This window comes from Fukomys damarensis, unplaced genomic scaffold (assembly GCF_012274545.1).
Source record: "Fukomys damarensis isolate Sample0158 unplaced genomic scaffold, DMR_v1.0_HiC HiC_scaffold_19, whole genome shotgun sequence".
Classification (NCBI taxonomy): Eukaryota; Metazoa; Chordata; class Mammalia; order Rodentia; family Bathyergidae; genus Fukomys; species Fukomys damarensis.
In genome coordinates, this window is record NW_022900931.1 from 21,663,243 (window position 1) to 21,677,002 (window position 13,760).

Sequence of the window (13,760 nt, forward strand, 5' to 3'; positions counted from 1 at the left end):
TATTGGTACATTTTAGGTATACAGTAAAAGTGAAACCATCAGGGTTATTTCTTTTTAAAAGAAAGTTATTATTAAACTACCAAAGCTTTTTGAAAGCTGCAGTTCCATGGTGAAGGGCGCTAGCTCACCTGTACCGGACTTTGGAGGTTTGGGGAGCTGGATGCCCGCTTGAGTTTGTCACCATGGGCTCCGGCCGGCCCTTGCTCCCCTCCATCCACACCTGGCGTTTCCGGACAGTTGCCAGCCCTACTTTGTCAGAGTGACTTCAGGCCCGCTGCCATGTGCAAAAGCACCACACACTTCCACAGAGCTTTCTATCCCTTTTCCTGCCCGCGTGATGTCCCTATTGTAACTCTCTGAGGCCACGTTAGCCGTAGTGATCTTGATTCCCTGGTAAAATCCTAATTGGTAGCCATATGTCATAAAGCAGGGCCCAATGTAAGGTGTCATGGTCACAGAATTTTTATTTGAGGACACCGCTGAGAAGGCAGGATCACAAAGTACTTGCTTCTCATTGGAAGAGAAGAGGAAATAGGTTATACCACACAGAAAGGCGGGTGCAATTGCTCAATCTAAAAGTAAAGCGAAACCAAAAGCAGTTCCAGAGCAGGGAGCAGCCTCTGCAGCGTTTTCCCCTGTGCAAAGAGTCAAGGGAGGAGCTTCTGGCAGAGGTGCAGCAGTGAGCCCAAGAGTCATCCTTCATCTCCTGCATCTGCACAGCCCAGAAGAGGCAAGCTTTACCTGGAGCTGATTTTGCTCCACGGACCGGAGATAAAAGGGAAGAGGCTAATCTCAGGGAAAATCCCCATGGAGACTGTAGAAGCCAGTCTTTCCGATTAAATCGAGTCCAACTGAGTTTAACAACCAGTTTCTGTGCTTAAGAATTTTCTACCTGCCAAATGTTTGGTTTCTGTTTGCCGAGTGACTCCAAGTGAAGTGCCAGCACCTCTGCTGGGGGCAGTGACAGAGGAGAGGCTGAAATGCAGAGATCTCTGGCCTGGGGTTCTTCTCTGAAGACCAGGCCTCCCAAGGCTTCCTCAAAACACCCCAGTCAAGCAGTCAAAGTGGGGTGACACTGGTCACTCTGCCCTCGGTGCCAGTCACTCTCACTGCGAGAGGAACTCCGTCTCATTTCCCTCCCCAACCTTTCCTCTGATTCCAAACAAAACAAAGCACCTCTTGCCACACCGCTTCAAGGAACTGCGGCATGCTGGAAAATACTCACATGAGCAAAGAGATCTATTCATAAATCGCATGTGATTCACACCACCCGTGTTGACTTCAGCCGTGGCAAGATTTGTGAGGGCAGCTATCACTGGAAGCAGTGGATGTTAAAACCAGGAAATCCAAGATGACCAAATGGCCCGTGTCCAGCTGAGCTCATCACTGGGGCATCAGACACAACGAGGACACAGGAGTATGTGCTGGTAAAATGGAGATCTGGTCAGCTCCCCGTACTCTGCAGGCAGCTGATCCACTGGGATCCGTTCATTGGTGTCTTTGAATCACAGCACCTTTGTCCTTCCTTTCTTGCTATGTAAAATAGCAACAACAGTTAAACCTTTTCATACCAAAGGAGAGATTATTCAGAAACACGGCAAGAAATGAATAAGGCACGAACATTTTCACACACACACAAGTTATACAAATCAATTTTATTAATATTAACTTATACATTATCCGGCCTTAACATATCATATTAGAATCATGTTTTCCAAGGCAGCTACAGTAATCCCTCTGCTGCAGAGGGGGGAAAAAGCCCACTTGGTGATGTGAGAAGCATTGGCATGATAATTTCATAAATTATTCAAGTCTGTGGAGACACTCCAATTCAGCGATGGGTACCTGGATTTATTTTCAGATTTCTCAGTTTTCACATGCATTTTAGTTCTCTGCTTGGTCTTGGTATTGTGTGCTTTCTTCTACCAAATGGAATAGCTTTATCAATAATTATTCTGGAGACAGCAGCAAGTGAGACTACAGGAATTCCAATGGCCTCAGGCATTTGCTAAAAACTGGAATTGGCTGTCAAGTTTTGAAAATAGAGAGCTTAGCACGGCTTAGCATGGCCTCCCATTCCCTCCCCTTGGTGCGAACCTCACAGTCTCAGGCATTTCACTGACTTTCCCGGCTCCTGCAGGCACCTGTGTTTGTGTTTAAGATGCCCACGCCTGCTGTATCAAGTGTCACAGCCTTCTAGAATGGGTCTCTGGGTCAGAAGATGCCTCTTTGAATATTCAGTGTAGCTTCACGACAGCTGCAGGGAATACACCATCTTCCAACTGCTCCCCACAAAGCACTGTACTCTGCCTGCTTACGGGTTACCTCTTAAGTCTGTAATCTGTTACATCATTCGCTGTACAATATTTACCTACTTACCGGGTGAGCTCTGGGAGGAGGGTAAGCCCTGTTCTTCCTACAACGCTTATTCCTTCTTTTCCCCCAGGAGAGGGTCCTGGGAAGCAGAAGGCCCCGTTCTACCCCTTCCTTCACACACTCTCCAGCCTCCTCCTACTCCTCAGTGCTGCTGGACAGGGCCACGGGGAGTGGATGTGCGTGTGGCCCACACTGCATCACTGCTTATCAGAAAACAACTACAAGCCTCAAAGAGCAGCCAAAGCACTGAGCGAGAGCTGCGAATGTGGGAATCAGCACCCAATTAATTCTGACCTGACTGAGTTCGCTTGCTGATGTTATAAACAACCCACTAGAAACTGCATTCTCTTTACCAACAGAAAAAAAAAGTCAGGATGTAAGAAAATAAACCCTTTTCTAAACTGACTTTTAAGGGTAGATAATATGCTAAACCTCTGCATGCACAGTTTATTAATATTACTGTCCTCAGTGATGCAAAGTTCTAATCTTAAATTATACTTTAATTTAAAAAATACTTGCATCAAATGCTTGAGCCTGAAAATGGAACATGCAGGAACAGAACCCTTTTAAAATTAAAAATAATGTTCAGTAAAAGCAGATTTTTAAACCAATATGGATTTTAACAACTACATATTTAAAAACTCCCTTAACATTGACGGTAACTGTATTTATTTTAATATCACTACAGAAATATGAGGGTGTCGGTGATACTCACCTATGGCAAATACTCCAGTTGCACTGACAGATGTATGCATAACAACTACACATTCATACCAAATGTCAAATTTCCCCTTTGTTATCTTCTCCTTTGTGAATTCAATGGCTTGGGAAGTGTCTTTTTTGTTTGTTTGTTTGTTTGTTTGTTTTACTTTGCTCTATAATCTCTAAGCATTCAGGCAGAAAGGAAAGAGGCATTAAAAGCACAACTGGGAACTTTAAAATGTTTGGTGAAATAAGAGTCCTATTAGTCGCAATCTCCGCTGAATATTTCCAGTTGAAGAAACGGCGAGAGTGGGCTGTCTATGCAGGGGCTGACATGTTAGGTTAATTCTAGATGGCAGCTCTAGACCTGGAGACTTACTCCCTGTAGAATGAAACTATCACAGCACCAGGAAAGACTGGATAGCTCACCACCTGAAAGACATGTTGCTCACATCTGTACAAACTAAGTGATTCTCTTGACTTTCAGACCAGAAATCAGAAATGTTCTGTGTGTGCGATGAAAGAGAGATAGCATCTCATGATGGAAGGTCCTCAACATTTGTCGTATTTTTCTTCTTTTCCCGCTACACAAGACTACTTGATTCAAATACTTTAAAGTGTGCTTTCACCTTAATACTGTTAAGAACAACGATGACCTGGGATTTTGAAATGGCTGTTTTAGTTTCCTTTAATTGCAGCGAAGTCATTAAAGAAATGAATATGTGACAAAGTTTAAAAGGTTTTATAATGAATTAATTCTAAGGAGTGACAGCTGTATTCCTCATATATTTATCAAATGCCCACTAGATGCAAAGGTATGTGCTACATGCAGATAGATCACAATTTCTTAGTCTCTCTGGATCACGGGTATCAGAATCCTTCAGCTACTTACTGGTCAGGGAAACAGTTCTGTCAAGTGAAGAATCCTTAGTTTGGGATGGCTCGGGGAAAGGGTACCAGTATACATAGTTCAAAAATTCATTGCTTTGGGTTCTGACAGCTGGGTTTTAAGTATATTGTAACAGTGTAGGGAGAAAGTAGTTCAGGTTTCCTTTATATTGTATGCATTTCATTATTTTGGATTTTTTTTTTTTTTTAGGAGCCACCAGCTAAAAGTGTATTAAAATGATCCAAAGGCCAAATATCGCCATAACAAGTTTTATCTGGCCTTAAACCTTGACAGTAATAATTGAGAATTTAAAGGCTCTGGAGGCCATAGGTTCAACTGCAAAGGCTCTCTGAGAGTCTAGGGTCAGGGGCCTGGTCCCTTGCCACACAGCAGGTCTCCTAATACTTTCATTATCTATATTTTGCTTTATTGTCCCAAATGTGCAGCTCTAAAAATAATCTGGCCAGACCAGGTTATTTTCTCTCTCAATAAGTTCTGATTGCCTGATTTGACATAAAAAGGATTTGGGAAAGAAATTATGATTTTTCTACATTTTGAAAATACATCTGTTACATTTTTAAATATACAGATGAAATGCTCCAATTTCTTGTGTATTTAATAGATTTTTTTCCTCTAACTGGAGAAATAGGTTAAATAGAAACACTTAATTCCTTATGCATGACAAACATGAATCAAACTGCAGTTACTCCATGTTTATAAAAGGCAAGGCCACCAAGATAAATTTCTCAATATGTCCTCACCTTTAAGCATTCTCATTTATTAATCTCAGTATATTTTAATAATACATATATGTTGTCAAAAAATTCTTCCTTGAAGCTGTCAAATTTTTCCTTCTGTAAGTCTTTTACAGTCCTAGCCTATACATGACTTAAAACATTATCTAAACAAAAGCTCTATGAGAATTTCCTTTTGTGTTGCACATTGACAGTGGCTGTTTGAATCCCAGAGAAAGCCATCACATTCCAGTTATACTGTCAGCATGAGGGGCACAAGCTCTGAAAGCACTAAGTTCCTAGAGCTGTACTGCCTTTGTGTTTCATGTTATAAATAAGAAATTGCTTCATGACAGCTATGGTTTGGAAGCATTAACATTTTTCTCCCCAGCTCTCATTTTTGATCTTTGCAGAATTTTCCTTAGTAAATCTTAGCCACCAGAGTGACTTCCTGTTTCGCTGACCCAAGTGCCACAGTTAAAAGTAATAAATCCCAACCAGCCATCACTACGGTTGTAGTCAGCGTGCGAGGCAAAATGAACCCTACTGATTCAGCAGAAGGCAGCTCTCACTGCTCTAGGTTTCTTTCCCCTCCTCCTCTCCCTTTCCCTCCACCCCTGTGAGCAGGTTACTTCCCGTTGCATTGAGAATGTGATGTGTGCTTTCGAGTTGCTGCTTTTTAGCTGCTGCTTTTTAGCTTGGGTCTTCTCAACCATGAAAACTCAGTTACAAATTGTTCTCGGAGCTGAACCACTTAACATCTTGGCGCTTGGTTGTTTTTAACTTTTCAACAATAGGCACTGTTCACTCCCCTCCATCTCAGTCCTTCATTCAGTGATCAGGCAGGGCACGGATGAAAGGCTCGTCACGGCTTCCCCCCATGGTATCAGTGTGGTGGCATGTGATGATTCACATGGGGTGTGTTTGATCCAAGGAAGCCCAGTCTCTGCTTATTCTTCCTTTGTTCTGTCATCTGGGGAAAAGAGAGAGTGTGTATTCAGCTGATTCTCTCACTCTTCCCCGGTGCTGGTCACAACCGTTCTGTGTTACTATTTCCCAAGTCCTTACTGTCTGCCATCATCATATAGAAGATACTTATATAAAAAGGGAGATTTTACAAAGCGTCAATTTCCATAAGCAGAGAAAAAGAGCAAACCCCTCTCTGTGGTCAAGAAACAGGAACCATGATTCTCAAGCAGATCTTGCTTGTCACGTAATTATCTTTATCACCACAGTCATCATGTCTGCTGATATTATATTTTTATGAATGCTAACAATGTTAGTTGGTAAGGGGGTTGATTACAGCATTGAAGGGGCAGTTACTAATGATGATCTGCTGCCTTTCTGATGAGTTTAGTAATTGGTGTCTTGGAGGAAAATGTGATCATAAATTATAAGGGTGTCCCTGTATATTGGCATCTGCTCCTTCGTTCTCCTTTCTGTAGGAGAAATGTCATATAGATCTGGGGAGTTTGGTCAGTGGAAGTCCCTGCTTGCTGAGTTGTGGTTCTACAGCACAACTCTGGGCCTCTTTACTGCAGTTTACAGTCCCTTAGGAAGACAGCCTAGACACTCTGCAGTCTCAGGGCCTCCCCTCTCTCAAGGTGTGAGAAATTCCGTCCCTAGCTCCCTGGTCACACTGACCTGCTCCTTGAGCTCCGCCAGCTGACCTGACAGCTGTTTGACCAGACTCATGGTTGATTCCAGCTTCTCCTGTAGGTTCCGGATCTCATTTTGCTCACTGTCACTTTCATTGCTAACAAGAGACATGGCTCGCATCCGAGGAAACCAGTCTAAATTCTTTTCCTAAATGGAAATAAAAGTACAGGAACAAAGGAATTAGTACAGAAGAGAGCCTGAAGTCCTACAGAGAATGTCTGCGGGCATTCCTTATTATTAACCTATAAACCAGCATCTCTGAGCATTCCTATCAGAAGGTATATTCTCTGTTGTGTGGGGTTTGGCCTAGGGCACAAATCCAGTGCTGGTTAGACACTGGTCTTCCTGGGCTGGCAGAAGGTCTCAAATATCCAAGCAAACTTCCAATGGGCTCTGAGGGTGGTCCAGATGGAGCACTTAGAAGATTATCCCACTCCCTTTGGGCATTCAGTGGACCCTGATGAAAGACCAAGTAGGGTCTGGAGGCTGGGAAAGCAGATCCAAGTCGGGAGGAATAGAAGAGGCATGAACAGTTTCTCTTTCTCCTGTCACAGGAGAGAAAGAGAGAAGGGCGGTAATAGGAGGGTGGTTAAAAGAAAGGTTACAGTTCTAGCTACCCAGACTAGTTTCCTTCCCACTTCCCCTGCTGTGGCTCCCCACTCAGGGAAGAGGGGAGTGGGAGGGCACGGCCTTGGGTTATGCTGTCTGATCCTTTTGGAAACACTCTTACAGTGGGGTGACTTCCTCAGACGGCAATAACTGGCGCCACTTCTGTTTTTCTAGGCCAACAGGGCCAGACTTGTGTGTGTGTGTGTGTGTGTGTGTGTGTGTGTGTGTGTTCCTCTCTATAGTGGTGGATACACAAATGTCCTGAAAACTTTGCCTGATTGACTAACATCATAGAATACCCATGTGTTATCTACATGTTTCACCTTTTTAAAGGTAAATCATAGTGTCACCCCTTTGACAGATAATGAAACACCAGGCATTAGAGTTACCCCGGCTAGCTTACCCATAAACTGGTAAGTGACAGAGCTGGGGTTTGGGCATGTGATTCTATCTCCATTTAGACACCTGTTTCTCTAAGTCACCAGTGAACTTCCCACTGAAGATTCTTTCCTTTCCAGCAAAGTCCACTGAAATGGCTATGACATCTTCTGCCTGGAGAATCCCAAACACAGGGGTCATCAGAGTCCTCTCCTTCCTTAGAGTGAAGTGGAAACACCAAGTCCATGCACCTCTGGATGGCAGTCTCCGTCTTCCCTGGCCCTTGGGCTGGCCTTTTGTTGTTGCTAGTTAGGGAATAAGAAGTTCTTTATAGTTCCCTACCTCTATTGGCAGTGAAAAGGGCTGATCAAGGATTAAAGATAAAACATTGAAGAGTGCTAAACTGCATTTAAACAGCTGTAGCTCATTAGCATTTCAAAGGCGAAAGGCACCTCCTCTGAAGTGCAGAGTGACCGATTCATTCATTCCTCAATCCTTCAACATCTGTTGTCAGGCATTTAGGGATGAAAGTCAGATAAGACTGCACTGCATCTGCTCTCAAGGAGCCTGTGGCTTAGGTCTAGTGGACGGTCTCCCCAATGCCCCGGGGTTGCTTGTTAAAATTGCAGATTTCAACCCCTCTACCTCTCACTAAATCAGAACGTCAGGTGATCTTATTCTGATGTCAATCCAGTGTAAGAACTGTGGCCTACAGAGACAGAAAAAAATAAATGACTACTGTTGGGGCAGTGACAGGATAGGGACCCATGAAATGTCTGCAGGACAGTACAGAGGGTCCAGCTGAGCAAGAGACCATGCCTTGTAAGGACTGCAGGGAAGACTACTGCTCACCTGTAACAGCCCGGGAGGATGGAGAGATGAGGCCGAGAACTGGACAGAAACAGAACCTGGTGTCTCCCTGGGGAGGCCGTCAGAACAATGCAGGTGCAGGGGAGCTAGGAAGGGCAGCAAAGTGGTTGGAATGATGAACACGCCCAGTGTGGACTGGCAGGAAGGCTGGGGAACAGAACTTTGCTGGAAAGTGCTCTATGAGCACTTACTTCTTTCAGTAATCCAATGAACTTAGGCTCTATCATCTATCTTATTCCTATATTATCTACAATACTATTATCTGAGTTTTACAAATGAAGAAACTGAGGCCTGCAAGAGGATTAGCCGGGTGCCCACTCAGATCTGTCTGCTTTCTGGTCTGTTGGGAGGACAAGTGACTACAGACAGAAAATGGAATCAATTTAATATCTAAGAGAAAAATAAAGGAAGGATAGAAGGAGACAAAGGGATGGATCCAGGGAAAGGGTCCAGGAGACCAAAGGCAAGGGGTGAGGGGGAAAAAGATGGAATGAAGATACGCCATGTACAGGACCCTAATAACTTCAGTCAGTGTGGATACTGTATGTCATAAATGCGAACAGAGGTTAATAATATCAAGAAAAAGGACACGGGGGGATGGGGATTTACCTCAGGGTGCTGCCTGCCTTGAAAGCGCAAGGTCCTGAGTTCCAACCCTTGTACCAAAACAACAACAACAACAACAACCCCACACACAAAGGGTAAAAGGGAATTAGATTAGGAGGGAGGGCAGGGTAGGGAAGGGATTAAAAAAAGAAAAGAAACAAGCTGTGTCATGGACATGTACCAACTTCCCAAGATGATTGTAAAATGCATGTACAGCAAGCATGTAGTAATAAAAAAAAGATTCTGAAAGAAGGACAACTTCAGGAAATGAAAGCTCCGGGGTGAGACTGCCTTTAAATCTGGTAAAAGTAAATAACACCTAACTTTGGAATTTAGTATTTAACAGGGACAGGGTTTAAACCACTGAAGATGAGAAATCTCTGGAGATGGACGGTGGTGACGGTTGCACAACAGTGTGAATATACTTAATGCCACAAACTATATGTGGAATTTCACCACAATAAAAAAAAGAAAGCACAAAATATGCAGAGGCTAATTTTCGATGAAGTGGGCACGGAGCCCCTGAGGTCACCCTGAGGATGGTGTCACTGGTCTGGGGTGGATGAGGAGGCTGTGAGCCCCTGGACGCCGACATGTGTGATGAATAAACAAGTTACCCCGGGGTATCAGAGGTCAGAGACAGAATGACCAGCAGCATGCATTTTCACGAGAGGTTGAAAGCGTGATAATTTCTCCATGACAGGGAGCTGCAAATTTACTGACCTGCTTCTGAGGCCCTTCACACACAAGCGTTGGGAAAACAAGCGGCTGCAACCAGAAGGCTAAAAGGGAAGAGGCTCCTGGGAGAGCCCACAAGGTGGCATTGTGGGAGAGCAGCATGGTCTGCAAGGGGACAGGGCTTCCAGAGGGGCTGCCGGACCAGGAGGATTAGTACCAGGTGACAGGGCACGGCCCGATGTGAGAGACAGTGAAAACATGAACCAACAGGAAGTTTTTAAAAGGAACAGCCACAAAATGTTGACCTAATACTCAACAGACCACTACTCTGCCAAAGAGGAAATAGTGGGGAGCATATGAAAATTCCTCCGAAAAAACAGTACTGCCCACATCTCGGGGACCAGGCTCAGGTGAGTCCATGGGCTCCTGCTTTTGAAGAAACAATTGCCGCTCTCAGCAGACCACCGCTGGACCCATTTGGGCCCCAGGACTCCTGATTCTCTCCCTCTTTCTTCATTTGTTCCTTGGTTTATCCACTCATTTACTAATCCTTACTTGTGATTTCTACATCTATGTTAGGCCCCGGAAAAATAACAAGTTGGCAAAACCTAGCACAATTCTTGTGCTTTTAAAATTTATATTCGGAGTAAAGAGTAAGACTTCTGTCAACAGATGACAAAAATCATAAGAAGCTGCGCTTAAGTTCTAGGCCGGAAAGTTACATGATGTGCTTCTCCCTTTTCTTAGTTGCTCAAAATCATTCTCTCTTTTAGCCTTGTCTTCATTTTTCTAGTTTACCTTTCTTTTGCTTTTTTATGTTTATTGTTTTGTTCTTCTATCCCCTTATATAGCAAATGAAATGAAAATATGTGTAACTAAATCTTTTAACTACTAAATAATATCTTATGATTCCTGTCTTAATTTTTAAGAGAATCCAAGTTGAATGCTTTACATCTCTCAACAATGGAAAGATATAACCAACTTCAATTGGAAGTTTGTCTTCTTTCTTTTTTCAAATAAATTCAGTTTTTTAAAAATTGGTTTTGCAGCCAAAGTTTTTTGTTTTTTAAATTGAAAGTAGCTCCCAATTAAACAGCCAGCAATTTCTCTCTCTACTGGTTCCCATGGAAGTTGCATCCTGAAAAAGGAGAACTCTGGGCTTCAGCTTGACCTGGAGCCGCACACAGACACACAGAATACCTACTAGTTAACAGGACACCACTCCTCCTCCAGGCCAACTCGTGGTGTGCTCACCACCCAACAAAACAGGCTGCTTTGATTTGTTATCCGTTGTTTACTCATATGTGCTATGGACCTCTTGTGATCATGCACATGATTCTTAGGTCCCCATTTGACTTTGGTTGATCAATATGAAATCATTTCCTTATTTCACGAGGAATGAAAATATTTCACCGCAGGGTAGTATAAAGCAAGGAAAGTTGTGGGTTAACTGTTAGACTGTGGCTGTAATGTACGGTCCCTAATAACTTGGTGAAGGGAAACAGAACTTCTAGAGGTTCCTAAAGCACAGAGCTCAGAGATGAACTTGTCCTGACTCTTGAGATGTCACTTGTGGACACATACAGCATGCCAGCTGTAACCCTCTCGCTGTCTCTGAATTCTACAATGTTATTTTTTGGGAAGACCAATAGGCACAAGTATCTTAGACAACAGTCGGCTCAATTTGACCTATTACATTTTATAGTTGTTCAATAAAATGATTATGCTATTACTGTCCGCCAAAGATCACCTGGACTGTTGGCGTATTTGCTTCTTAAATGTGACATTTTATTTGTGGGAGAGACGCAGTGTGATACAACGGGAAGAACACCGGTCTAGGAGTCAGGATTCCTGGGTTCTGACTTTATCTCAGCCCAAGCTAGCTATGTAACATGTGGACAGTAAAGCTTCGCTATCCAGGTTGCAGGCTGCTCATCTGTAGAACCAGAACATTAACCTAGGTGGTGTCTCTGTCATTCTGTCAGCTTGGCATTTCTGTGAACCATGAGTGCAAGGAAAGCTTTAAAAGTCATGTAGCTTAGAGGAACCTTGGGCCCACCGGGTCCGCTCACAGAAATGCAGCTCTAGGCTAGAAGCAATCTTGAAACCAAACAGTCCAAGCCCACGGCATTGTGAATGTGCAGCCTGAAGTTGAGAAATTTCAGTTTCCTTGAGGTCTTGCATCATAGTAACCAGTGCAGGTGTCCCTGTACTTGTTCCCTGTCTGTACAGGTTCTGCCACATGACACAGTGGAACACCTCTTATATAACCTTTCCTTCCTCCCTCCCTTCCTTTTTTCCTTTTTTTCTTCCTTCCTCACTTCTCTCCCTCCTTCCCTCCTTCTGACCTCTCCTTTTCTTTTCTCTCTTCTCTCCCTCTCTCTCTCCCTTCCCTCCCCCCTTTTTTGAGATAGGGTCTCACTCTGTAGTCCAGGTTGGTCTTGAGCTAACTATGAACTCAGGCTATCCTCAAACCCAGTATCCACCTGCCTCAGCCTCCCAAATGCTTGGTTCACAGGCTATTACTCTTGATACCAAAATGACCAGAGGCTCAAGAAAATAAAAATTGCATAAGAATGAGATTAGGAGCAGTCAGACTGATTTTGGTTAGTCGAACATTGGAAAGTTTGTCTTGTAGCTTTTTAGCTCTACTAGCTACACACTAAAAGTTGCCTGTCGGTAAGATAAAGCGAGAACAAGTTCTGTCATTCGAAACCATAGTAACAGATTGCATTTGTGGGCTGCCTACCAAGTATCAGGCACGTTAGTCATCCTACAACCCACACCCACCACAATTCCATGAAGGAAGGACAGTTACCGTCCCATTTTACAGACAACAACATGGAAGGGAGAAGGGGGTGAGTTACTTGCCCAGGCTTATACAGGTGCTTTAAATGTCTGAGCCAGGCTTTGGCCTCCACCCTGTTGATACATCGTGTGGTTCTTTGACCACATCATGTCTCCTGGAGATCTCAAGGCTCAGTTTCTGAATTTGCCAACGAACACAGAGACTACAGAGTCTCCAAACAGACTATGATGACTCAAACCTCTTTGATTACTTTCCCTGGGACATGCTAAAGGTTTATTTATTGAAAATCAGAAGCAGAAACCACCTAAGCACTGTATCCCAGATGCCCACGCAGGCAGTGATGGAAACGCATCGATGCTTGACCTTTATTGCAATTTTGCAGCATGACCTCAACTACTGTTAATGAGATGTGGAACAGTGAACGTGCCATGCACAGTGATGGGACATCAATAAACCATTTAACACGCTTAACATGTAAAATATGCTTCCAGATTTTACATCTGTACTTAGATGGAAGGTCATGAGATTGCTTCCTAAGCTTTTTCTTAGGAAAAGGAAGTTTTCCATGCTCTTCTAAGCTTTACGTTTATTTTACATTTTTTTCACTCTAAAATTCTTTTGCAAAACCTCCTCGACTGAAGGGCAGAACCATTTCCCCAAAGCCTCACCATGACCTACTGCATTTTTCTCTTCATACTCTTGGTCTGAAGACATCAGGGACACTAGCAATGTGCCTACTGCCTACTTACCGGAAGGCCCCTCAGAGAAAGACACCATTCCTGTTTTCCTGGCACTTCAGACCCAGGGAAATGAACTGGAGCATTTCTTTTGAGGTTGAAGTGATTGTTTTAGTTAAGGGCTGGTGCCTTCTGTGACCTTTCCCAGTGTCTGCTCAGTTTCACTACGGGCGTGGTAGGCTTCTCAACCTTCTATCAGTATGGTAGCCTCAGGGAAAGGTTGGATATTACTTCAAAAAATAAGTAAAATCACAATACTGGCACTTGGGTTCCTACCCTGGCTTCTAGTGAACATCCATCTGTATACAAAAAGTATTTTTCTAGGTAAGCAACTAAAAGGCTGCTGTTCACAGGGGCTTAGATGCAAGCCCTGGGTTCATAAGAAAAGCAAGATGGGCTGGAAGGCACACTTTTGTTTGACAAACATTAAGGACTCTAGGTGAGAAAGACAAGATCCAGCTGTGTTCTTTGAAAGTAAAACATTGTTTCTGTGTTGACCAATCAGTGGCCTCCCATGTGATCCATACAAAAAAAAAGGAAGAGAGCCGGGATTTAGCTCAGTGGTTTCGACGCCTGCCTTGCAAGTGCAAGGGCCCGAGTTTGATCCCTGGAATCCCTCTCAAAAATAAATAAAATAAAATAAAAAGAGGAAGAGAAGAAGAGTAAATTTTTCTTTGTCAACAAAAACATATTACAGGACTCAAGGATTCATT

At 43.5% G+C, this 13,760-nt stretch overlaps 1 protein-coding gene across 2 annotated transcripts in view; it reads right to left on the bottom strand.

Moving 5' to 3' along the window:
• Positions 1-4,141: 4,141 nt before the first annotated feature.
• The window catches only part of Itpr2 (inositol 1,4,5-trisphosphate receptor type 2), a 416,582-nt gene continuing 406,963 nt past the window's right edge, over positions 4,142-13,760 (bottom strand). For both annotated transcript variants that reach the window (XM_010615034.2, XM_033766295.1), the window contains 2 exons: positions 6,346-6,507; positions 4,142-5,674 (listed from right to left, as the gene is read on the bottom strand). In XM_010615034.2, coding sequence (XP_010613336.1) covers positions 5,588-5,674; positions 6,346-6,507 — 249 coding nt within the window. In that variant the 3' untranslated portion in view covers positions 4,142-5,587. The remainder of the gene's footprint in view (positions 5,675-6,345; positions 6,508-13,760) is intronic.